Source organism: Vipera ursinii (assembly GCF_947247035.1).
Source record: "Vipera ursinii genome assembly, chromosome: 2".
NCBI classification, from domain to species: Eukaryota; Metazoa; Chordata; class Lepidosauria; order Squamata; family Viperidae; genus Vipera; species Vipera ursinii.
Genome location: NC_139513.1, coordinates 216,902,577 through 216,930,410, shown reverse-complemented (window position 1 = coordinate 216,930,410; position 27,834 = coordinate 216,902,577). Strand labels below are relative to the sequence as shown.

At 40.1% G+C, this 27,834-nt stretch overlaps 1 protein-coding gene across 1 annotated transcript in view; it reads left to right on the top strand.

Moving 5' to 3' along the window:
• Positions 1–939: 939 nt before the first annotated feature.
• The window catches only part of CNTLN (centlein), a gene marked incomplete at both ends in the record, with an annotated part of 202,506 nt that continues 175,611 nt past the window's right edge, over positions 940–27,834 (top strand). The window contains 2 exons of the mRNA XM_083353493.1: positions 940–1,044; positions 18,586–18,674. Coding sequence (XP_083209619.1) covers positions 940–1,044; positions 18,586–18,674 — 194 coding nt within the window. The remainder of the gene's footprint in view (positions 1,045–18,585; positions 18,675–27,834) is intronic.

Here is a 27,834-nt window from a genome sequence, read left to right as displayed (position 1 = left end):
ACCTTTCTTGTCACAGCTAAGTGAATCGTTGCATTTATGTTAGTGACACAGTGAAGTGAATCTGGATGCAAAAATCAGGTTGCAAAACGGGATCACATGACCCCAGGACACTGAAACCATCATAAATACCAGTTGCCAAGCATCTGAATTTTTATCAAGTGACCAAGGGGATGCTGCAACGGTTGTAAGTGTGGAAAATGGACACAAGTCCCTTCTTTCAGTGCCGTTGTAATTTTGAATACTCACTAAATGAACTATTATAAGTCAAGGACTACCTGTATTGTAAAAAACAGAATTACAATTCAACTCCTTAAAGCTGCGGACGCCACATGCCAACTCATAAGTTTGCTTAGGCAACGATGGTTTGCTGAACTGACTGACGCTTGGTGGAGACCACTCCAGGATGAGAGGAGTTGGGTTCGCAAGCAAATCAATTGCAAACTACCAGAGGTCCCCGAAACGAACTCACGCAACCAGGTCCGAAACCCAAACCGGCGAAACAGCCGCGGCGGGAAAGCTTTGCGCATGCCCTGTACGTTCACTAAGAAAACACGCTCTTCCTTTCGACTTCCGCCTTTTGCCGCTCATCCGTTTAAACCCGACAACCTGACATTGCGTCCTTTTTTCTGTGGTTCGTAGCGCCACCCGCATGCTCTTACTTGAATTTTTTTTTTTTAAAAAAGAAGGAGGACGTTGGGGTGGGTATCAGAAGAAGAAGAAGGCGGTTCCCCGGAGAAAGCTTTCGTTTCATTGGTTCACGGGAGCGTTTGTAATCTTCTTATGGCGCCTAAGTCGGGCGGTCTGCGGTGATTTTTTTTTCTTTTCTTTCTTTCTGTTGTTAGTTACCTCAGTCGCTTCCCTCACGGTTCCCACAGAAAGTCAGTAAAACACGCGCGTGAAAAGTGATCTTTAGAGTATCCAAGCGCGGTCCAACTTAGCATGGCTTCTTCCAAACGCAAGGATCCGGCTTCTGCAGCAGCATCCCGGATCTTTGTGCTGGAGGAAGAAGTCAGGAGCCTGACTGAGGAGCTGAACCAGTGCCAGGTTGGTACCGACCAGGGGGAAGGATGGAGATCCTCTCCGAGAGGACCAGAGACTTGGCTACTCACGGCCCTCGGCGGACTGTGGGGAAGAAGGGGGAGACCTTTATCAGCCTGGCTTCCAGTTACGAAACTCCAGAGAAATACAAAAGGGCTACCCCTGTCAGTGCTTCACCTTGTGGCTTCATCTTCCTGGGCTCCTTAGTATTATATCACAATTGCTTAGTATATTAATATTGCTAATTGTATCAATATATAGTATATTAAAGGGATGGGGTGGCTCAGTGGGTTAGGACGCTGAGCTTGTCGATCAGAAGGTCAGCAGTTTGGCGGGTGGAATCCCGAGTGCCGCTTAACAGAGTGAGCGCCTGTTACGCGTCCCAGCTTCTGCCAACCTAGCAGTTTGAAAGCACGTAAAAATGCAAGTAGAAAAATAGGGATCACTACAGTGGGAAGGTAACAGTGTTCCGTGCGCCTTTGGCGTCTAGTCATGCCGGCCACATGACCATGGAGATGTCCTCGGACAAGCGCTGGCTCTTCGGCTTTGAAACGGCGATGAGCACCGGCCCCTAGAGTCGGAAACGACTAGCACACATGTGCGGGGGAACCTTTACCTATAGTATATTAAAGGGACGCGGTGGCTCAGTGGGTTAGGACGCTGAGCTTGTCAATCAGAAGGTCAGCAGTTTGGCAGGTCGAATCCCGAGTGCCGCATAACAGAGTGAGCGCCTGTTACTCATCCCAGCTTCTGCCAACCTAGCAGTTCGAAAGCACGTAAAAATGCAAGTAGAAAATGAGGGATCACTACGGTGGGAAGGTAATAGTGTTCCGTGCGCCTTTGGCGTCTAGTCATGCCAGCCACATGACCATGGAGATGTCCTCGGACAAGCGCTGGCTCTTCGGCTTTGAAACGGAGATGAGCACCGGCCCCTAGAGTCGGAAATGACTAGCACACATGTGCGGGGGAACCTTTACCTATAGTATATTAAAGGGACGCGGTGGCTCAGTGGGTTAGGACGCTGAGCTTGTCGATCAGAAGGTCAGCAGTTTGGCAGGTCGAATCCCGAGTGCCGCATAACAGAGTGAGCGCCTGTTACTCATCCCAGCTTCTGCCAACCTAGCAGTTCGAAAGCACGTAAAAATGCAAGTAGAAAATGAGGGACCACTACGGTGGGAAGGTAACAGCGTTCCGTGCGCCTTTGGCGTCTAGTCATGCCGGCCACATGACCATGGAGATGTCCTCGGACAAGCGCTGGCTCTTTGGCTTTGAAGTGGAGATGAGCACTGGCCCCTAGAGTTGGAAATGACTAGCACACATGTGCGGGGGAACCTTTACCTATAGTATATTAAAGGGATGCAGTGGCTCAGTGGGTTAGGACGCTGAGCTTGTCGATCAGAAGGTCAGCAGTTTGGCGGGTCGAATCCCGAGTGCCGCGTAACAGAGTGAGCGCCTGTTACGCGTCCTAGCTTCTGCCAACCTAGCAGTTTGAAAGCACGTAAAAATGCAAGTAGAAAAATAGGGACCACTACGGTGGGAAGGTAACAGCGTTCCGTGCGCCTTTGGCATCTAGTCATGCCGGCCACATGACCACGGAGACGTCCTTGGACAAGCGCTGGCTCTTCGGCTTTGAAACAGAGATGAGCACCAGCCCCTAGAGTTGGAAACGACTAGTGCGGGGGAACCTTTACTGTTATAGTATATTAATATATTAATATTACTATTAATATTCCAATTCCAGACTGGGGGGGCGGGGGAGCTGCTTGTTTTGACAGTTTTAGCATTGAGAGCTACTATGGTTCTCCGCCAGGCACACAATGGTGAACCCCTTTAAAAAGAGTCGGTTTAGTTTTACGTTGCTCAAGCAAGCCAGCCAAGCTCCAAAAGAACCATCTCCGATATAGAGCCATCCGGCTTCTGAAGAGAAGGCCCTATTTTTTCAGGTAGTAGTCGTTGTCCTGGCTTTTAACTTCAGTTGTGATGCTGCTCAGAGTCACTTTTTGTGAAAGGGGCTGCCGTACCCTTTAATAAAATAATTTAATAAATGAAATAAAAAGAGCAAGCGGTTGGCAGAAGGTTAGTCATGGTGTTCTATCTGCTCTCTATAAAGTTTTTTTAAAAAAAATTAGGATTAGGATCAGATTTTTTTTTAAAAAAATGTAAGGAGATAGGTAAATAGACCGGCATAAGAATCCAACCTAGAGCCTTCTAAATAGCAATTACAAATTTTTGCTTCATTGTTGAAATATTGACTAGAGTGAGGAAGTCAATACCTAAACAAATAATTTTAGAGTTAATTTTTTTTAAAATTCCATTTATATCCGGCCCTTCTCTGAAGACTCAGGGTGGCTTACAAGCTTAGCAGTAATTGAATCACCTAGCTTGTCATTTAATCTTCTGCTTCTGGTCCTGCCCTCTGGCTTTAAACTATAGATCCATTCCTGTGATTTAGATATTTGAAGATTACTATGGTATGTTATCTCACCAGTTAACTTTTTTGAAAGCTAAGCATATAGGTCAGGGGTAGGCAACCTCGGCCGTTTTATGACTCATGGACTTCAACTCCCAGAATTCCTGAGTCAGCATAGCTGACTCAGGAATTCTGGGAGTTGAAGTCCATGAGTCATAAAAGAGCTGAGGTTGCCTACCCCTGGTATAGGTCCTTTAGCTTTTCTTCATATGGCCTGGTTTCTAGATCTCTGACCATCTTGATAGGCCTTCTCTGAATTCATTCCGTCTTGTATGTACGCTTTTGGAACTGTGCTGCTCAGCCTTAGATACCATTCTCCAAGTGGGGAAATTATGCCCCCCACTTTAAGCATCTGCCAGCAAAACTGGTTGCTGAGCTCTACCAGATGGAAAGATGAACTCCAAAAGTATGTGCACGCTCTCACCATAAGCAGTGAAATGATACAATTCTAATTTGTACTTTCTATCTTAGATCCAATAGGTTTCACTTGAAGAAAAAAAATTAAAGGGGTATTTAGGTTGGCACCATTGAGGCTTGGCAAACACAAATAAGGAGTTCAATTCATATTTATTTATTCCATCAGTGCCCCTCCTTTCCTTTCAAATATGATATAAAACTGACAATAACTAATATACAGTGAGTTTGAATAATAAATTAAAATTAATGTTGGAATTCATTAACAGGATAAAAGCTTGATAAAAAAAAGCTCTTCTAAAGACAGAGAGAAATAGTGGCTAATGCAACTCCTCAGGGAGTGAATTCCACAGCTTGGAAATGGCCACCTCTATGATGCTCAATAATTGATAGAGGGACATCACCCGATTGTGATAATGGTGAAATTGCATCATACTTGTGGGAACAGGATAATTTTAAAATAGTAAATATACTTCAGAATAACGGTTAGGAACATTTATATCTCTTTTTATATTGTCCCCTTTTCCAAGAAATTCAAAGAAGTACATTTGATATCGCGCTTTCTTGCACATTTTAGAATACTATGAGACAAATTACGATAGAATTACTGTAACAATTGATCGGCCCAAGGTTAATCCAAGGGAATGTCATGCTGAAATCCCAAAACAATTAAAAATAGGTTACATTTCTAGTTTGCATATGTTTAATCTTCAGTTTATGCATCAGGTTAAACTCTCATACCAACTCGCAGTATAGGGTTGTTGTGGGGAAAATAAGAGGAAGGACTATGAGATATGTTCACCGCCTTGAGTTATTTATAAAAATAATAAAAGTAGGATATTAATTGAATAAATTATATGCGTGGGTTTTGGCTCAATGTGTTATGTAAACTGGTAAATTGTGGCTTATTCAACAAATTAAGATAATACAAACAATAATGTGTTTCTAGCACATAGTTACAGTGTAATAAAAAGTGAAATTTAATTATTTGTTATGAAATGTACATACAGTCCATCTTGCCAAGAGGCAACTCTCGATGCTTATAACAAGAACAGAATAAAACATTAAAAAGATCACAATAATAAATATTAGCATTAAAATTAACCTTTAAAATTTACCAAGATGATGAGGAAGGAAGCAAGGTACACATGGGATAGAGGTAGAATCTTCTTTTAGTCCATTAATCATTGACATGTCCCATCAGGATGCCAGGACAATTGGAAGAGTCAGGTCTTCAGGCCCTTTTGGAAGGCCCAAAGGGTGGGTGCACATCTCAGGAGGCAAGATGTTCCAGAAGGAGGGATATTTCCCTATTGTGCAGGAAAATAGTCCACTCTTTCCTTTTGGCAAATAGGACACTGGATGCATTTTTCCCAAAACTTTTAGAAAAAGGAATACATACACAATCCAGAATCAAAGAATATTATAGAATAGAGCTGGAAGGGACTTTGGAGGTCTTCTAGTCCAAAGAAGGTGACGCTTAAACTGAGGCTTAAACATATGCAAGTAGTGGTCGTGATGCTAGTTAGTCAACAACAACTTTATTGATTAGCCCATGGGCCATATCAAAGTACAAAGTTCCAGCAACAAACCATCACCGAAACTAGATAAAAACAATCCGAAATGGAATTTGATAAAATACAATTTAAAATGGAATTAAAATACAATTTAAGTTAAAATAGTAATAAAATACAAATTTAAGATATAGATAAAATATGGTAACATTATATTTCGGAGTCGCCCTTACAATCTACCCCAATCAGTCCCACATATGCAGATCTTAACTGGATCATTTTGTTTAAATACTGTGCTACGTTGAATGTTCTTTTCAAGTTCTGGCTGGACATAAGGTAAGTTATTTTGATATGGGGATCCCAATGGCTCATTCGTTTGGTATATAGACCAAGATACCTGTCTCTCACCCTCTTATACAAACAACAGTCAAATAGGATGTGAGTCAATACAGTATTGCTGCCTCTCACTTTTTATATATATATAAAATCCCGATATTTTAGAAAGCAACGCTGCATTTTGTTACGTCAGGAATATTTTGTATAACTTTTGACTTGCTCCTAATATCACGGTTGGTGGCTAGCTCATACATTGCCACTTTTCAGAAATAAAGTCTTGAACATAGAATTCATTCTAAAAAGATTTTGATATTATTGGGGGGTTTCTAGGGCGGGAGATTCACAAAGCACTAAAAAAAATTCTTTCAGTTGTAAAAATTTCAAGTGGATAAGTTGCCCTAGATAAAATTCTTCCAGTTGTAAAACTTTCCACTGGACAAGTTGCCCTAGATAAAGGCAAATGGATTCTGGCCCAATCTACTGTATTCCTAGGCCATTGAGAGTTAAAGAGTGGTCAAGAAATGGCCTGCAAGTTAAAGACTGGTCAGTGTCTTGTCAGTTAACAAGACTGGTCAAACACAGGTCTGCCAGCTGAAGGAGTCTAGTAATCAAAGAAAACACTGAAACCTTTGCTCTGTTCTGAAAACGGCACAAATGTATCTCGCACACAAGTACTTTTTCTCACCACAGACCTTGTAATAATTTCAGGTAGAAAGCCATCTTGCTTTTTTAATACAGATAGTCCTCGACCCAGTTCAGCCCAAAATGTCCACTGCTAAGCAAGACAGTTAAGCAAGTTTTACCCCATTTTATGACCTTTCTTGCCACAGTTAAGTCAATCAGTGCAACTATTGAATTAGCAGCATGGTGGTTAAGTAAATCTGGCTTCCCCATTGACTTTGCTTGTCAGAAGGTCAGTGGGGATGCTACAACAGGCATGTGAAAATCAGCCATGGCACTTTTTTCAGTGCCATGGTAACTGATCATTAAACTAATTGTTTTAAATTGATGACTACCTGTATTTGTGTTCAATGTTTGCGTAACATTTTAATCCGTGGTTAACTCAAGCATGTTAGCAATCCCTAATCCCAAGGGTGGGGAAACTATGGTCCTTTTATGACTTGTGGATTTCAACTCCCAGAATTCCTGAGCCAGCCAAATTAATTAGTTGCAGTTGGCTCTTACTAGCCAATAATATTTTAGCCTAGAATGTGTGAATACCGAGTTTGTTTTTAGAAATCATTTTGTTGGTGTGCGTGTATGGAATACAAACATATTGGGAGGGCAGGTTCTGACCTTTCATATAATTATAAAATTAATAATTTATTTTGTGGAGTGATTTTAAGAGATGAAAAATCTTGCGTAGGTTTTAAAGTAGAATTTGCTTTCTTCAGACGAGGCCAATTTTTATTGTTTGGGTTGATTAAAGTGCAGAATGCCACAAAGGGCTGAATTTTGGACCTGTATGCTTGATTGAAGTCACACTATCACTAGCCACAGGTCTGCTACTCTCAGAGTATAAAGATAAGCTAAAAAAAGTGTTAAATGCTAAAAAAATGTTGCCCAGGTTTCCCCCATATTTTTCAGTCAGGTGTTTGACAACTGACATGGAGAAATCTCAATATCAATGATTGCTCAATATAATAATTGATTTTGGAATGAAGATTTAATCTTCAAATCTAAGATGAAAGATCTGTTCTTCCAGGAAGATCAAATGTATGCTCTTTAATTCTATGCTTTCTTTGGATTTGAAGATGATACTGGTGTCAGGACCCACCCCAATCCACGTCTTAGTAAAACAAAAACTCTTGGAGTCAGTTCTAGTCCAAAAGGAATTTTTACTAGGACATGTTTGGTTGTGGAAATACAAGACGGGACCTGGTATTGTTTTACAGATTGAGACTTTATAAGGAGTTCCCGGTTCAACCCCCCCTCCCTCAACCCCATTTGGTCAGCCCCCCCATCATTTACTTCGTGTCATCCCTTTCGTGGGAAAAGGGATCTTTGGATCTTTTACGGTTATTGCCTTCTTCCTTTACAGATTCAAATGGAGACACAGGCCAGATGCCTCCTTCCCTAACCCTCCCCTTTGTTCCTCCAGTTCAAAAGGTTTCCCTTGGTCTTTGAAATAACCTAAGGCAGGCTGAATCCACATTCGCTCCTCCTTCCTCCGGAGATGGCAGAATCCAGGAGGGGGGGGGGAATAATGTTTTAAACATACATTTATGAATGTGATATAAATGGATTCTGACAACTGGTCACAGAAATATGTTTGCCCATTTATGTTTGGTATATCAGCTACATTTTTTATGTGTTGGCCTGATTTGAGAAGAAAATGTTCAATGTGCCTGACAATGACCTTGGAGACCAAGGTTTAAAACAGCCATGATGACCAGGTATCTCATGCTTAACTTCAGTAATGTCTGCTGTCTGATATTTGGCTGTCTGGTAATATGAAGTTATTAAGTGTGCTTAGCTGAATCTAGGCAAAAACCTATTTGTGCAATATTATGTCAGTGGTCAGACAGATGCAATTGTCCTTTGTATATATCCATACAGATGCAAACACACATTTTATTTATATTCTACCTATATTATTTTATAAGTAACTCAAGGTGGAAAACTTTTTATAGATATAGAGAAGATATATTGATACAGAGGATATAACTACAGTATAGATAGTTAAGTTTAATGCCTGGGCTAATAATGACAAACAGACCAAAAACTGCTTTTGACCTTAGAGGTTCTAAGACCAAAAGTCAATAATATATCATATCTGATTTTTCAAAAAAATTAAAGTCATCATGTTTCAGTGATTGTATAAGTGTATTTTTTTTACCTGTTTTGAATCTGCTGCCATTCTGCCAATTAAATTGATTTAGAAATTTAGTACTATTAAAGAATAGTTTTGTTTACCTAACAAAATTGATATTGATTACGTACCAAAATTATATTCATTTTTAAACAAATATTTCCGATGCAACACTTTTATCCTGCCAGCACTAGGAAGTGTTAATGATATTTATTTGTAGATTTTTTCCTAATCATCTCTAAACCTAACACCTAACTTTCCTTTTTCAATAATATTTTTAGTATCCATAATCCACAATCAATTTAATCAATATTTTAATACTTAATATAACTTTTGCATCTCTTAATGTTCAATCTTAGTTTGGTGAGATCCTTTTGAAAGGATGCTTGTATTATTCTGAATAATTCCTGTCATCTGCAAACCCATTTGTTTCCTGACTCCAGATCATTTATGAATAAGTTAAATCTCACCAGTACCAATATAGATCCTTAGGGGATCCCCTGTTTTCCATGAATTTATCTGGGACAGATGTTAGACTGACTGGTCTGTAATTATGTAGATCCCTCTGGATCTCTTTCGTTAAAAAAAATTAAACGATGCTGCATTGGCTACCTTCCAGACCTTTGCTAGGAAGATTTATTTTAGTGATAAGTTGCATATTTTTATTAAGAGATCAGCAATTTCATATACTATATGAGCATTTTAGGAACACAGTTGAACGCTATCCAACTCTCATGATTAAATTTATAATTATAAAACCATATCCTTTGTCCCTTCATTGTAATGTAGTTTATCAGCGGTTCTTCCACAAGATACTATTTTGAGACTGAATATTTTCCAATATTACCTTCAGGAAATATTGATGGAGACAATTCAGCACAAAATTGTGAATACATCCACAGATGACATCAGCTCACAAATGTTTTTGGTAGGCTGCCTCCCTCGTGTAAGTTACATTGGTTGTTCATGACAGCTGACTGCAGAACATTCTTCCCTATTTGAGAAAAGGAATATGTCTGGAATTGGTCCTTTTTCCTCACAAGCATATTAGTGAATGCTAATGATTTAGTTTTCTCATAACACCTGTTATGTTTTAAAGTGTACTGTCTCTTTCATTGGTATTGTGGAAGAGAGACACAGAAAAGTAATATAGATTCTTGATCAGAAAAGTAGTGAGCATTATAACTAGAATTATGAGAGCTGCAGATATCACACTAGATATACGAGCACTAGTATGGGGAAAAACTGGAATAAACAAATGCTGGATTAGATAATGTCTGAATAGTAACATTTAAAAGATCACATTCTTTTGATGTGCTTAATTAAATTTCCAATCCTAACAATAAATATTTGTTAGTCCAATTGCTTTGTAAATACATATAGTTGGAACAGTCCTAAAGCTTACATGTTGTATTTATGGGTGTACACCATTGTTTTCCTACCTATGGTACACAGGAATTCATTTAAATCCCCCCCCAAAAAAAACACCTGTAAAAGAAAGACTAGAAATAAAAATAAAATAAGCAAGAAAATGGTAAAAGAACACCTGTCTGATCTTAATGAATATAAATCACCGGGACCTGATGGGTTACATCTCAGAGTTCTGAAGGAGCTGGTGGATGTTATGTCAGAACCATTGTACCATATCTTTCAAAAATCAGAGGCAGAAAGATTGGTGATCGCTGGTCTATATCAGGGGTGTCAAACTCAATTTCATTGAGGGCCGCATCAGCATTGCAGTTGCTCTGAGGGGGCCGGGTGGGTGTGGCCAGGGTGGGCGTGGCCTACTGGGTGGGCATGGCTAGAGTGCGTATGGCCTACTGGGTGGGCGTGGCCAGCTCTACATCGTTGGCATCAAGGGTGCCTATGGGGGCCTGGGCAGGAGTGGGACAGATCTGAGGGTCTCTGGGCCAGGGCCAAGGCAGTGGGGGCCGTTCCCTCACTGTTTCCAGGATGGCTTCGTGGGCCACATGAAACCACTTCGCGGGCCGGATCCGGCCCCCGGGCCTTGTGTTTGACATGTCTGGTCTACATAATCAATCAATCAATCAATCAGAATAGAGCTGGAAGGGACCTTGGAGGTCTTCTAGTCCAACTCTTTGCTCTAGCGGGAGTCCCTATACCATTTCAGACAAGTGGCTATCCAGTCTTTTGTTAAAAACCTTCAATGATGAAGCACCCACAACTTCTGAAGGCAGCCCATTCCACTGGTTAATTGTTCTCACTGTCAGGAAATTTCTCCTTAGTTCAAGGTTGTTTTTCTCCTGGATTAGTTTCCATCTGTTGCTTCTTGTTCTGTCTTCAAGTGCTTTGGAGAATAGCTTGACTTCCTCTTCTTTGTGGCAGCCCCTTAGGTATTTGAATACTGCTATCATGTCACTCCTAGTCCTTCTTTTCACTAGACTAGACCATTCTTCATATGTTTTAGCCTCCAGCCCCCAATCATCTTTGTTGCTCTTTTCTGCACTCTTTCCAGAGTCCCAACATCTTTTTTATATTGTGGCAATCAAAACTCAATGCAGTATTCCAAGTGTGTTCTTACCAAAGCATTATAAAGCAGTACTAATGCTTTAGGTGATCTTGATTCTGTCACTCTGTTAATGCAACCTAGGATTTATTGGCTGTTTTGGTAGTTGCAGCACATTGCTGGCTCATATTTAAGCGATTGTCTACTAAGACTCCAGGATCCCTCTCATAGTTATTGGCATTAAGCCAAGTTTCACATTGTCTGTACCTATACAGTTGTTGTTGTTTTTTCTTGCCTAAGTGTAAAACCTTACTTTTATCTATGATGAATTTCATTTTGTTAGATAGGACCCAGTTTTTAAGTCTGTTGTGATCCTTCTGGATCTTGAGCCTATCTTCTGAGGTATTGGCTATTCCTGCCAGTTTGGTGTCATTTACAAATTTGATGAATTACCCTTCTATTCCCTCATCTAAATCATTTATGAAGATATTGAAGAGTACTGGACCTAAGACAGAACCTTGGGGTGCCATACTGCTTACTTCCCTCCATGTAGAGGTAGTTCTGTTAAAAACTAAATATTGAGTTCGGTTTGTCAGCCATCTGGTGAATCCATCTGGTGGTGTTGCTATCTAGCCCACATTTTTCTAGCTTACTAAGTAGTAGTTTGTGGTCTACTTTGTCAAATGCTTTATTGAAATTCAAGTATACTAGATAATCCAAAAGACATAAGACTCATGCCTCCTCCATGTTTATGTTGGAACAGTGGCACGTAATAGCATCTAAAGAGGCACTCCGATTTAGAGAATTCATTTCTCTTTACAGAACATTCAGGGGATAGGCATAATTTAACATTTTTGCATTCATCTTATCAGTGAATCGGTAGATAAATTTTTTTGAACTAGGCTTCCTATTTAGCAAGGGTAGACAATTCACAGTATGAGATCTCTACCAAACACCCAATACTGTTTTGTATAAGAATTTGTTTAGTTCTAATACTCTCAAAACAATCTTCCCTCTAGATGCCCCTGAGTTGGATGTTTGAAACATTGATGACATCACTATGCTTCTATCCTACCAAAGTGGTTGATCAAAACAAGCAATTATAAACAGTGAAACTCCAAGAGCCAAAATTTTGTACATCCACCCTGCATAGCACAGTACTTTTGAATTCCTTCTGTACTAATGATTAGCAAAATCTCAGTCAAATACAGTCTGCCAATTTCTTCATTCACTTGATTCAGTCTGCTCATTCTGAACACATTTTATTTCTGCACAAAGTTGAGGCTGCCAATTTTTTCACTCATATAATTTAATCTACATATTCAGACAGTTTAACATAGTGTATTCTGCCTTTCAATGCCAAGTCAGATCAGAGTAAAATGTAAAAGCATGAACCTTTTAATAGACTTATTTTCTCCCTCTCCTCTCCTCTCCTCTCCTCTCCTCTCCTCTCCTCTCCTCTCCTCTCCTCTCCTCTCCTCTCCTCTCCTCTCCTCTCCTCTCCTCTCTTTCTCCATCTTAGGTGTTTTCTAGTCTTTAACACTCCATAATTGCATTTGGAGGCTTTAAAGGACATGGTACAAATCAGATGCAAACAAGAATGACCTCAGTACAGTGATACTATAGCTTCTTCGGGGGGTGTGCGTGTGCATGCATGCATGTGAATGCACTATGTATATGAGATTTTATCTATGCACTATGTATATGAGATTTTAATAGTTTTACAGTCCTACAGCTTAAGTTAAAATATACATATTTATAATAAGGGGACCCAATGGTTCAGTAGTTAAAGACACTGAATTGTCAGCTGGAAAGCTAGCAGCCCGAGTTTGAGACCCGAGCAGCATGGGACAGGGTGAGCTCTTGATACTTGCCCCAGGTCCTGCCCACCTAGCAATTTGAAAGCATGTAGATAAATAGGTACCACTCTCGGAAGCAGAAATGAGCAGCATCCCCTAGGGTTGGTCATGACTAGGCAGAGGAAACCTTTACCCTTATTTATTTACAATACGTATTTCTTTCTTCTTTTTTTGAGTTTATTTTTCGTTTGTTTCATCTTGAAGTTTTGAGCATTTCAAATAAAGTAGATCTTACTATTTGTGTGAATATTATTATATTTATATATTATATTCATATTCTATGTGAAGCGGAAAAGGGCGAAGGTGACAGGTGTAATAAAGGTAAAGGTAAAGGTTCCCCCGCACATGCGTGCTAGTCGTTTCCAACTCTAGGGGCCGGTGCTCATCTCCGTTTCAAAGCCAAAGAGCCAGCGCTTGTCCAAGGACATCTCCGTGGTCATGTGGCCGGCATGACTGGATGCCAAAGGCGCACAGAGCGCTGTTACCTTCCCACCGTAGTGGTCCCTATTTTTCTACTTGTATTTTTACGTGCTTTCGAACTGCTAGGTTGGCAGAAGCTGGGACGAGTAACAGGCGTTTACTCTGTTATGTGCCACTCGGGATTCGACCCGCCAAACTGCCGACCTCTAAAAAAACTTGCCTGCTTCAGATCCAAATAGCAACATATCCCTATTTCAAAAATTAAATGTAGTTAAGATTAATTGTAATTTGTCATTTACAAACACATTCAAAGAAATAAATACTAATTTGTTTTAAAGCAGTTTCCTTATCCACATTGCTATTACCAAGGTTGTTAGAATATCTTCAGTTCAATATACTTAATTGATACTATCCCTTATGGTGAATATCTGTAGTTTGGGTGAAGGTTTGTTCTCTGAGCTTGTGGGTTGGTTTCCAAACGTTTTGTTACCAGGCGAGGTGACCTCTTCAGCAGAGTTTAGGGAGTGTGTCAATCCTTTCAGCATTCCTTCACTTCAATTTCATCTAAAGTAACCCAAATAATTTATTCTTAATTGCATTCCTTCAGTTGGAGGCTCTTGTGCTTAGTCTTTTTCATCCAATTTGAAAACATTTTTCTTTCTATCATTACACTAGTTGCAGCCTTTGTTCTTTTCTATACTGAATGTACAATATACTTCCTCACTTTTGCAGCATTTATCCCCTTAGATGCATTTCCCCCATCTACAGCCTCTTTCACTTCATCATTCTACCAAGCATCCTTTTTCATATTTCCCATTTAACTCCCCAGATTTCTGTAGCACTTTGTAACACAATTCTTTTCACTGTGATTCAAGCAACTTTATATCGTCTTTCCTTTCAGTCACTTTCCATTAATTCTTTTGTGAAATTAATGTATTTTTTCATATAGAACTCATATTCTTTTCTTTTTGGCTGCCTATGTTCTTTCATTCTTTATTGTATTTTCACTCTTATTCTTCTTTTAGGTTCATATTTCCCCAAGATCTACTCTTAACACTACTAAACAATGGTCCATCCCTCATTCAGAACTTCTTATTACTCTTACTCGTATATCCACTAATTTATTTCGATCTTTCATCATAAACGATCCAGTCAGCTGTGCTTTTAGACTTTCATTCCTGTCCTGTCTGTGTACACATGAATAAATTTATGCTTAAACCGTATGTTTGAAACAAGCAGGCCTTTTTCTAAGATTTTTACTAGGCAATCATTCTCATTGATTTCTGGATACCTGAATGAGAACATGCTGCATTTCCCCCCCCCCCCCCAATATCTCGCTGGTGCATTTCCTATTAATCTTCAGTGGAGCAATAGCTGACCAATGGATTCCTACTTTCACATAAATTTACAGCAAAGTGACACCGGGAAAAAAAATCAGGTTCAGTTATGTGATGCCTTGACCTTTAACCTCAATAACTTGCAACCTTAATTATGGGCTCAATTATGGTTGTAAGTTGAGGACTACCTTTATGGTTTTGGTGAGTCAAGGCTTTCACATAATTTCTAGTAAGATTGAGAAGATATTGTATAGGTTGGTGGGTTTTGTGCCACATGTAGCATCTCTTCTAATGCTAAAGACGTTGTTGTTCAATTTTGACACATGTTGTTCATTTTGCCACAAACACGACTGAAGTCCAGTGTTCTTTCATCATCATCATTTTTAGCAAATGGCATTGTAATAGTAGTCAGGAGACCACAATGTTATTACAGAGTAGTAGTTTGGCTTGCAAAGGTACCATCCCTGTTATAGGAAACGCTTGTGCGCTTCCCAAGGTGTGCCACAGGAGGGTGAGCTGGCTTCGCACCAGAGGGAAAGGCAAGTGGCTCTTCCTGCAGTGTCACCCAAAGCCCCCTCACTTCTTGGAACTGCCTCGCAAGCGGGCGTGGCAATCAGGAAAGTTCAGAGTCATGAGGAATCTGACTGCCTGCACAGAGCGCAACTCGTTTTCCCACTGAAGTGGTACCTTTTTTATCTACTCACATAGAACATGCTGTGGAACTGCAAGGTGGGCAGAAGCTAAGGCAAATGATGAGAGCTCATTCATGCAGAGCTAGGGCTTGAACCGACAAAGCTAAGACCTTCTCCAGCATCATTAAGCCATTGAGCCACCACGCCTCCTTCTTACATGCTTATAGTATTCTATTAAAAGCAGGGCTTTTTTTCTCATAGAACGCTCAGAACGGAGTTCCGGCACCGTTTTTGGATGGAACCTTGTAGCGTAGGCAAGGCGGGTTGTATGATGTGTGAGTTCCGGCACCTTTTTCTTTTACAAAAAAAGCACTGATTAAAAGTAACATAATTAACATAGACCAGTTCACTTTAGTCTAGTATGTCCTTCACTTTTTCCTTTATTTACAAATACACGTACCGTACCTCACCATATAGTTTAGCCAATTAGGCAGAAAGGCAGATATCAATATCTTCTACTTTTGTAGAATGAATATATACTTATATGCATGCATATATAGTTGTTTTTAGTTTATTAAAATCTGAAGGGTTAGTTAGCAGATAATTTTATGGAGTCTTTTAACAGTTTGTTATTTTGTAAGCATGGATTTGAAAATGTACAATCTTCTGCTTTAAAAACTGGTTTAATTTTTTACAACATCTATACCATACTTTTCAATCAATCTACAGTACATGGCATACTATTCAATCAGTAGCTGAGTGAGAAACCTATTTGACCAAACCTTGGTAAGTTCTCCTACTGTAGTATTTTCTTCATTGGGATCTATCCCAAAGATTCCCTGCTTGTTTGCTTTCTTGAAGACATGAAATTATATCTGGATTTCATAGGGTTCAATCCTTGGCTTATATTCTTAGAGTTCCTTGGATATCACTTGGCGATACTGCTTTAATATATTTTGGGTGTGCCTGGGATTTGCCTTGGAACTAGGCAGTGTGTTTTTGCCTAAGGCCTCTACGCTGTTCCTCTGTTCTTAAGAAGGTTTTCGTCAGTTACGATTTAAAGAAGATTAAGGTAGAAGTATGTTTTGAAGTCTTAAGAAAACTGGACAAGTAGTAGCAGGTGTTTTTGTATGTGAATGGCCTCATGAGGCATTACGATTATCAGACCAAGCAGGAGAGAAACTTAAATAATCTCTTCTGGTCCTGAGTTTAGAAACAAGTATCAGTATTCTGTTTTTCCTGATACAACAGCTCATCTAGAAACAGAACTAGAAGAGCATCAAATAAATGCTTCACATTTTTCTAGTGTCTCTTTGCAGAAAATTAGTAATATGCATATTTATTGTGTATTTTTGATCAATTTTAGAAATCTATTACCTCTATCTGTGTGAACATGTAAACACAGTCTGTCCCACCTCATGTATGATATTCTTCAAGGCCTCTCTTCATGGTCATGTTTGTACCCTTTGATTAGCAATACTGGTAGTTATGTTATGTATTTATTTTCTTTTTGTCAAATGTTATCCTTAACACAAGTCCAGAACTGTGAATACATATTTTTAATCACATTTTATGCACCTACCATTTGCTGGATCTTTTGCAGCAAATCCTTTATGAATCAGATTACCCCCACCCTCTTGTAGTGTAGGGTTTCGCTTTTTAGCTGGTCTTGACTAATAGTCCCAAAACAATGTGCAGAGGTAGAGGCATGCATGAAGAATAAAAAGATTGTGTGAATTTAATATACACCTTAAAAAAGAAATATCTTTGTCCCATTTCCTTCCCCTGGTCTTTTATCTTTATTGTCAATAATCAATCTGTAGTATCTTTATATCTGGCATGATTATATGTACAGGTAGCAGAATTACTCTGCTCCCAAAGGAAACACACTCAAACTAGGATTCCTATAAACATTCAAATGTGTGTTTGTGTCAGTTGATCATTCTAATACTTAAAAGACTATAAATCTTTTAAACTGAGAAAATAATGGTTATCTTCAATATTGTTTTATAGAGTGAGCCATCAGAAATAGTCTATGTTGAGAATCTGCTCAAAACTTTCATAGGAAAAGCTCAACCGCTTATGTCTGAATGCCTTGTTATTACAAAATTAGTGTCTACACATTATGAAAAAGATATTTAGATTATTTTGAGGGATCATACCTTTTAATAAGACACAGAGAATTTACTATCTTCCCATAATGATGACATAACCATATTCAGTATTAGCAAGACAGAGATGCTTAGTTGTACTTTATTGCCACATGTCAACATGATTGTGATGAGGTATAGTTATTTTCATTGTTGACTGAAACACAATTCCAATGTTTCTCTCTTTCAAAATTGTCTCTTTTTCAGTATGAAACTTGACCTGCAATCACTGCAGATGCTTCGCTGTGCAGTAGCGGGAAGAGCATCTCATTTTCAATATAGTTCTCAAAACACTCTAAATTTTATGTTTTATACCTGTCTTTGTCCATCTTTCATGCACATTCCCACAGTGAGCAGATTCTGTTTTTGACATGCAGTGGTAGAGTGAGTAATTTTATTTTTAATAAGAAAATTTGGGGGAACTTCCAAATGACATCTGTACAGATATATTTTTAACTGCTCAAGACAGACTTCCGATGACCTTTCGGTTCTGTTAACATACACTTGGTAGGCTGAGTAGTCCTTGGGTATTTTGAAGATTGATACATCCTAGGCTTTGACAGCTGTAGAATTGGGTTGCTCTGCCAATTTCAGACTAGAAGTGCAATTTTATTTCAGATGATATTAGTAGAACCTAAGAACAAGTTTCAAGACTATGTTATCAAGACTTAATAGGATGAAACATTTTATAAAATGTTTGTGTGGAAAAAAATTAAAATCCTTCAGAGCTTCTTAATCAGATACCAATAAATCATATTTTGATAACCAAAATAATATTTAATAGAATATTTATTCTAGCATTTTTGTTTCATTAAAACCCTTTGGATATTGTTCAGTGATTGTTTAGTAATTAACTCTGAAGCTTTAAACACGTCTCCAGATGATATTTTCCAACATATGTATGTGGATATTAGGAAGTATTAGAACAAGATTCAACCTTGAAACATCCAAATAGTTTTTTCATATTTTGAGCAGCTAAGTATCTCAAGAGAAGACAATTCTATTTACTATTACTACCCCAGCTTTACCACTGACAGAGCCAATCCAGAGATTTACAGTATAATCAGTAGTAGTGAATGCCAGCTAACACTGGTGTGTTGCCATCTTTAATCTTTTTCATGTTTTGTTTTATTAAGGCTGATAAAGAATTTGTATGGTCTTTATGGAAACGTCTCCAGGTTGCAAACCCAGATGTTACTCAAGCAATCAGTTTGGTTGTGGAAAGGTAAGTAGGATTTTTTTTAACTATGCATTTCATGTTCCACTATATAAGTAAAAAAACCTTTAGCAGTGCTAGTCCTGAAATTAAGATGTATTTCCCTAAGATATATTCTAGATATCTAGAAATCGAAAATAGCTAAGTAGAAAGCTATGTTTTCTAATTTATTCAAATGGCCTACACATTCTATTTGTTAGAAGATTGCAGTCTTAAGACATTCAGTTTAAAAAAAATCATAGTAAATTTAGTTCTAAACTAATCTGATATGTTTTAGTGTAAATGGAAATAGAGATATCAGTGAAATTGACACTGCTTTCCTGGGTAGACTCCAGTGTTGGCAGACCATTCTCCTGGTGTAGATTTTTCCTTGGCTATGTTCCACCTGTGAAGTGGAGGTTTATCAGGATTTGGCATAGATATTCATTCAAAGCCACACGGCTTTCTTAATTCAGCCATCCTATAACTGTTCTAACTATGACAATTTCCACTCCGGGAATTGTTATATCTTATTTGTCCCATGATGAGAAGAAAGAAGAAAGTCTGCCTTCTGTTTTCTCCTCTACCCAGAATTAATTTTTCAAACGCTAGATATGTTCTGCAAGAACATCTTCAGGCTTTCTTTCTCTCCCTGCATGTGCTTGGGACACAATTGGGACTATATTGTCTTGTTAGTTGACGCATATATGAATTAAAATTATACAAGGTAAGCAATAGTTCTACAAATACTTTTTAAGTTTATTTTTAGATTAAATAAGTGATACATATCTTTACCCAAATAAACTTTGCGACATCTTGTAGGACAGGCAGATGTAATTGGGGAGAGAGAAATTTCCTCAAGTAACCCCCCATGTAGAGCTTTAAGTTTAAAGGTCCAAACCATCAGTATAGTAGTATTGAAGCTTGGTTACTCTTACTGTCTGTCACAAGGTAGGGCTTAATAACATTCTCACTCATGTTTGGTCAAGTTCATCTTTTTTTTTTTACAATAATTTTACTAAATTTTTCTTTGCAACAATAAAAAACTAAGACAAACTAAAAACCGAAAAAGAAAAAGATAGAAGGTTCAGAAAAAGAAAGAAAAGAAAAAAATGGAAAAGAAAAAAAAGTTTACAGTAAAGGGAAAAAAAAGAGAAATGTATAAATATATATTACTTCCCTTCATTTGGAAATGTGAACAACATGAACAGACATTTTATCATGCTTGGAGAACCCTTAAAAAAGCTAAATAATTTGAATTCAGATAGATAATTTGCTACACGGGAGTTTAAAAATTAATATTCAGTTGAAGTCAGAACTTTTCTGTTTAGGATTAATGGATAAACAGTTAATGGCGAAGCAAGTCTGAAGGTTAGAGCAAATTAGAGCAGGTCCTTTCTAAGTTTTTTCACTTGACCATTAAGGTATTGTAGACTCCCCTGTCTCCTCTCTAATCAATTCCAAGTATCCTCTCTTCCCTTCTCTTAAGGTTACTCTCACATACTTGAGAACATACTGTATGTAATAGCATTACTTTTTTCAACTGTTTTAATTTTTTTTTGCTGAGACATATACATTTTAATAAATGACTTATTTGTTAAGCAGTACAGATATTTTATGTTATAACTTCCAATATAAATTTGGGGAGACGGAGGCAGTCATAGATAAGATATTATTCAGTGACAGCAGACTTGGTTCTAGAGCTTATGCACAAGGAGGCATCTGTACATTTCAATCTGATGGCCAGCTTAAACTGAAAAGAGTCTGAGATGGAGGAAGCTTCTCAGCGTGGTCTGGAGAAATTCCAGCCTCAGGTTGAGCCTACCAATGAGGTACAGGAGACTGACATGGCTGAGGTACATTCAAGCCAGCTGGAGGCAGCACAAGATGAGAGGCTGGATCTAGGAATGTAACGATGTATGGGAATCACCCTGAGGGCTACTTGATTGATCAGTCTGTTAGAGGTGATTGGGGAGATTTGTAGTTTCAGACTTGCAAGTTTCTGTTAAAGTAGCCTTACACTAAAGTAAAATTGGCTTATCTTGTTAGGTTTCTTGTCTAGTTTACTTGGGGGTGCTGACAGTGAGTTCCTTGTAGCTCTAGAGCACATAGGGCTGAGTACAAAGCAGAAATGGGGAGATTTGAATGGCTTCTTACATGGCAAGAGTGTTCTCACCGTTGAATGCTTGCATTTGGTGCAAACTGTATTTAAGAGCTCTTGCTGCCCAGCAGTTGCCCACTGGGAACAGTCACTCTGCTTGCCATTTATGTAAAGAGTGAGAGGATAGTTCTGACAGAGAAAGGGGAGTTCAATTACCAAGGACATTAGGAGGAAAACATTGCTTAAGCCTAAACAGTGAAAGCATAAAGGATATTCTCGGACAATGTCCCCCTAATTCGAGTGAGTATAAGAAAGGGAAGAGATAAACCATAATCAGATTTGCAGGATTCAAATAACCATAACCATGCCTAGAAGTAATTTTAGTCTTAAATGTGGAGTTGATTTCTTGATCTAATCTACGGTACATGTTGGTACTGACAGCTTGTCTCCTGACCTTGTGGCCTGTAAGAACTATGCTCGTTGGAACCTATGCCATCTGACAATGTACTTTTGGACTTCTGCACGATGACCTGACTTCTGGCTGCTTGAAACTCAATACAAGCAGTGTGTGTGTGTGTGTGTGTGTGTGTGTGTGTGTGTGTGTGTGTGCACGCTCACCTTCAAGTCAGTGTTGGCTCCTGGCAACTGCCTGGGGAAATCCCTGCAATTTTCTTGGCAAGAATTGAGAAGTGGTTGGCCGCTGCCTGCATCCTAGGGCTGACAGTGAGTGATTGGTCCAAGGTCACCCAGCTGACTTTGGGCTGAAGGTGGGTCTAGAATTCATGGTCTCCCGGTTTGTAGCCTGATGCTTGAACCACTACACCAAGCTGGGTCTCACTTTCACACATCTCTTGCCTGTATTTACTAAGATCTAAGTCAGGCTCTTTGCAGTTACATCCCAGTGTGGTATGTAAGGTCTGGGATAGGTCGAAATCAAATAACCTGCTGTCCCCAATCGTACATTCATGGAATCATGTGAGTCCTTCGTGGTAACCTCTGGGCAGTGTTTCTCAACCGAGGCAACTTTAAGATGTGCAGACTTTGTTGCCAAGGTTGAGAAACACTGCTCTGGGGTGAGCTTAACTGGATGTGATATTTTAATTATAAATTTCTATTCTCTCCCTTTTGAGTTGCTTTTTTTAACATAAAAATGAAAGACATACCATATATACTCAGGTAAGCCAGGGATTTTTGGTACCAACATGTACCTAAAATTTGGGTTCAGCTTTTCCATGGATGAACTTAACCATGAATATGTGCATTAAAAGTATTTTTAAAAGTATTTCCTAATTAATTTGGATAAGCCCATCTGGGGGTAAGCAGACCTCATTTTTTAACCAAAATACCATGAAATATGTGATATCTGTGGGCAGCACATTTTTCATAATATTTTGGTTTAAAAATGAGGATCTGTGTAACCTACATTTCCAAACAGTGGCCAAATCAATTAAAAAATGGGAAACCATTTGGAGTAACCTGATATGTGCTAAAATGTTAAAAAGTAGTGTGAATAGGTGGTCTCTTCAATTAGTTTTTTTCAAAACTTAATAACACAGTACAAATGCTCAAGACTGGAATTTTGTCATTGTCTTACTTTCTAGGGAAGGCAACAACATGGATCCCTAAGCTTATTGTCCAATTAATTTCCTAAATGTTCTATGTAAAGTATATGTATGCTTTCTGTTGTATATCTCCTGCCTAGGAGAAATTTCTACTCCAAGCAGGCTTTAGGGAGGACAGGTGAACAATAGATCAGTGTGCTGTTTTACAGTTTCTAGCACGTTTATACCTGTTCCCTTGACTTTGTCTTTTGTTTTAATTTAAATTAGCCTTTGACACTATTCCTAGGGAAAGACTTTAATGGAAGCGGTTTCATTCTTTTTTAGATCAGTCTAATTACGATGTTGCAAAAAAAATAATTATACAAGTTAGGTGTGGTAGCAGATATCTCAATCCAGAATGGTTTCCACTTTAACCAAGATAAAATCCACCCCCTTAAACTGAACAATAGACTATATTGATGACATAGCTACTCACCTTCTAACCTGGATTGGCTTCAGAAGAAATCTACCAGCTCTTAATGGATTATTGTAGTGAAAAGAGGCTTACAAATTATGTTGTTTCCCAAAGGATTGAGATACCACAAATATCAATGGAGATAATATCTTAGACAGATTTCATCTTCCAAGTATCTTGGTGTAGTATTCCAGTCCTTGGAAATCTGTGGGAACAAATTTAATCTATTTTTTTGATAAAGTTAATACCTGCAAAAAAGGACATATTGAACTTCTTTCAAACCAAAGGTGGCAAGAACCTATCTGCTGCATAAAGCTAAATCTTTAAAGCTAAATTCATTTCTAAGATGTTGTTTGATTCTCACATATTGTATGTGGATACAAACGTTTAATAAACTTAGACTTCTAAGAGTGCTGTTCAAAGTAGCTTCCTACGGTCGTTTAGAAACCATCTCAAAACAACATGCATGGCACACAAATCTAATAATAATAAAATAAAATGACCCCCCCTCGAATCCAGAATCTGTGTAGGCTGACTATTTCTGGCTCAACTTCCACTTCTCTGGCAATTTCCTTCTCTAGCAATTGGCACAATCCTTTTTGATAAGTTTTTCTCTTCCTGGAAAGCTATAATTCATGGCTTCTCAAGTAAAGCCCTCCTGGCTAGGAGGTTAGCCACTAGCAGAGATGAGGTAGGTCCTTGATATTGGCAAAATATGAATAAGACATATTTTATGCTAGGAAATTTATTTATTTATTTATTTATTTATTTATTTATTTATTTATTTATTTATTATTTGGATTTATATACCGCCCCTCTCCCGAAGGACTCGGGGCGGTGTACAGGGCAATTAAAACACTATATACAACACATAATATACAAAAATTAAAATAAATTAAACCAAGTAGCCCTAAACAATAAAACACGTTCTAAAATGTAAAATTTAAAATCTAAAATCCCAGTCCCTCAGTCCAGGCCGGCAAGTTCAAATAGCCAAGTCTTCAGGTTGCGGCGGAAAGAGCGAAGGTCGGGAGCCATCCGGAGCTCAACAGGGAGCTGATTCCAGAGGGCAGGCGCGCCCACAGAGAATGCTCTCCCCCTGGGGGCCGCCAGTCGACATTCTCTGACCAACGGCACCCTGAGGAGGCCCTCTCTGTGGGAGCGCACAGGACGATGGGAAGTTAATGCCGGCAAAAGGTACTCTCGTAAATAATCCGGACACATGCCATTTAGGGCTTTATAGGTCATCACCAGCACCTTGAATCTCACCCGGAAGACAACTGGAAGCCAATGCAGCTCGCGGAACAGAGGTGTTACATGGGAGTATCGGGAGACCCCCATCACAACTCGCGCGGTCGCATTCTGCACCAGCTGGAGCCTCTGAGTGGTATTCAAGGGCAGCCCCATGTAGAGAGCGTTGCAGTAGTCTATCCGAGAGGTCACGTGCGCATGAGTGACTGTGCGTAGGGCATCTCGGTCCAAATAGGGCCGCAACTGGCGCACCAGGCGAACCTGGGCAAAAGCCCCCCTGGTCACAGCTCCTATATGATCTTCAAAACTGAGCTCTGAGTCAAGGAGGACACCCAAGTTGCGAGCCCTATCTACAGGGGGTATTTAAATGTTCTATTTAATACTTGCTCAACATACTGGAACTTTTTCTTTACCTTTCTTTAATGTTTTCCCTCTTCAGTTTTGTACCCTTTTTGCAGAATGAACATGCAACTGCATTTCCAATGAAACCCTAACCCACCTATTCATCTGATGTCCTTTTTACAGCAACTTGTGCCTACCATCATAAGTCCTTGCTAATAGCAATTTTGTTTGTTTTGAGAACAATTTAATTTGCTTCCCATTGTGGAACTAGAACCCTAACGTCTTCCTCAAGTAACCCCACCCCCACTTATAGAGGCAATATTTCTTTCAGCTACTTTTGCTTTATGTAGGAAATCACTCTTAATCCTTAGGATGCCACCAATATATAATTTAATGTACACTTCGCTAATCCATTGTTTTGTAAGATTTTTAAATTAGTTTAGAATTCTATTAGTTTTTATGTAAGTAGTTTACTACTTGCATTTGTAGCATTATAATGAACTATATCTTTTATTTGTATTGATTTTATGATTTTTTTTAGTTTGAACTTTGTATCCTGTGTATTGCACATGTGATGTTAAGGGAAATGAAGAGCAAAGAAGTTATATACCCCACTGGATATAATGCCTGGACTGATATATAAGTTGACAGTTAAAAACTCTGTCCCAGTAGTGTTCTTAATTGTTTATTACTGTAAATATGCAGAGCTAAGAAACTTTAAAGAGAAATATTTGATGAATACAGTCACTTAGTCTAATCATGATGTGAAATCAATTAATGCTGCGGTGCACTTTTATTTGCGGTGCTTTTAAAGTATCTTTTTATCTGAGAGATTATAATTAAGGTGTGGTACTTGAGAATCTTTTGGGAAAATACAACTTTGTACTGGTCTGATGTCAGACTACTTAATATCACACAAAGAAAAGTAACTTTTCCTATTCAGAATACTTTTATGTTCCCAGACTGGGACTGAACTGCCCTAAAAATTTCAAAATGAAACAGGATCATTATTGCGTGTAATGTTGATTCACGAGATATACAGAACAGATCTCACTTTTCTGCATTCGTTGCTAAAGCTACATTCTTTGGCTTAATTTTCAGGTACAAACAAAAAATACCTTTAGTGTGCAAATAAGAAAAGCCTTTGGGAATATGCTAAACCCTCTAGGTATTTTTAAACAAGCCACTATATATCCATGCTAGTATACTTTCCAACTACTGTAAATACTATTGATCTTTGAATTATGTAACAAACAGTATTCTATTTCTACCTCATTTGCCTTTGAAACTTTTTTCAACAGTTCAGCACAAATAAATTTTTAATAATTAATTCAGAACACTTGTATTTAGCAATAAAAAACTTGAGACATTTCTGTAATACAAAAATTGCTTCTAGAAGACGAGACCTAACAACATACAGATTTGAAATTAAATTCACCAGTTGGGAAATCCTCTCTTGTCTAATCGACATGAGCCTGGGAGACAAAACCTCTATTCCAGCTGTTATGTATCCAGTGCAGGTATCTGCATAGCAACAGCCACTAGGGGGCGTTGGCCTGGACGGTTTTGGCAGGAACCCTAGTTTTGGCGGGAAACCTAGGGCCAACCCCATTGGCTGGACGCCTACCTGGCTAGGTATTTAAGGAGGCCAGGTAACCCTCGTTCCTCAGTACGCTACCCCCCAATAAAGAGCTGAACACGTACTCCGGCTGGCGTCTCTTGCGTCGGACCGACTACATTACAGTGGCGACGAAGGTGAGATCCTGCCGACAGAAGAGCTGAAGTCACTAGGGGAACACATCGCACACTGAAGGAAAAGAGGAATCTTCCTTTCTCCCCAACGCGATCGCCAGCCACCGCAACCGGCCACCGCGAGACACCGGCTCAGGCCGCCGCGCAAGCAACGGAACCACACGCCATGATGACCGACGGGAAAATGGCACGAGCTGGGCAACCCCGCGAGTTCGACATCCGCCACCCGGAGAAATGGGCCTGGTACCTGTCACACGCCGAGCTGTACATGAGGTTTAACCAAATCTCGGAAGACAGCTCAAAAGCGGCAGCTCTGCTCTGCATAGGCGGACCCGCACTCCTCAAGGTCGCCGCCAACCTGTTCGCCCCGGAGGCCATTGATACCGTCTCGTACCGGGACCTCGTTGCAAAGCTGAATGCCAATTTCCAGCCCCGCAGGTCCAAACTGGCTGCGAGATCCCAGTTCGAGAAGAGGGACCAGCATCCCGACGAGTCCGGGGCCGAATTCATCGCCGCCTTGCGAGAAGCCACCGTCGCCTGCAAGTTTTCAAACTTGGAGGAGCGGCTATGAGACAGGCTGGTTTGCGGCCTACGGGACACAAGGCTGCAGGAGCGCCTGTTCGAAAAGAAGGAGGTTTCGCTCCAGGAAGCCCAGGATGCCATCCTGGCCCACAAAGCGGCCTGCGGGGCTATCCAGGCGGTCCAGGAGTCCAAAACCAGCAGCCAGGCGGCCAGCATCCACCAGCAGGTCGCCTCAGCTGAGGACGAGGAGGACGGAAAAAGCATCGACCTCCTCCGGCGGAAGTCGACCCCCAACCATCGAGGCGGTCGCCCGGACAAGCCCAGGCCAACAAGCAACAACAATTTGCAGAAGTGCGCAGGCTGTGGCGGAAACCATGTGTGCAGCCTCTGCAAGTTCTGGTCTGCCACGTGTGGACCTGTAAGAAAACAGGCCACATAGCCGCGGTCTGTCGTAGCCGTCGCCCCCGAGACGAGATCCACGAGCTGTGCCCGGAGGAATCGCCGTTCGAAGGTCCTGGGACCCCAACCAAATAAAAAATTGGCTATGTTGAGAGCCGGCTGGCCATCCACCACACGGGTAGCCGCCGGCTGCTCAAACCAAAAATTTAACAATCCGCTTGCAAGGCATTCCTTGCAGCATGGAGCTTGACTCCGGATCAGCGGTCTCCGTCATTTCGGACAAGACCCTTAACTATATCAACGGCCGGAGCAAGCAGCAGATTAAATTACGGCCTTCAAATTTAGCCCTGACTGACTTCCAAAACTCGCTGGTCAAGGTAAAGGGGGAGGCCACCGTTTCCGTGGGGTTTAAGAGTCGCGAAGAGCACCTGGAGGTTGTAGTGGTAGAGGGCCGGAGAGCCAGCCTAGTCGGCCTAGACTGACTTGAGGCCCTGGGAATCACCGTCTCCGGGATCCACCGGATCCAGGGAGAATCCATTGAGGCCGTCTGCAGAGAGTTCGCAGAGGTCTTCGATGGGACGCTGGGCAGGTACACAGGGTCCCCCATCTCATTCAAGCTTAACCCGAACGTTCCCCTCGTTAGGGTCAGGCCGCGGCGAGTTCCCTTCGCGCTCAAGCACAAGATCGAGTGCGAACTGGATAAGCTGGTGGCCCAGGGAATCTTAGAGCCCGTAGATGGGGAGTGGGAGACCCCGATAGTCACCCCACTAAAAGCCAACGTGGAATTAAGGATCTGCACCGACTTCA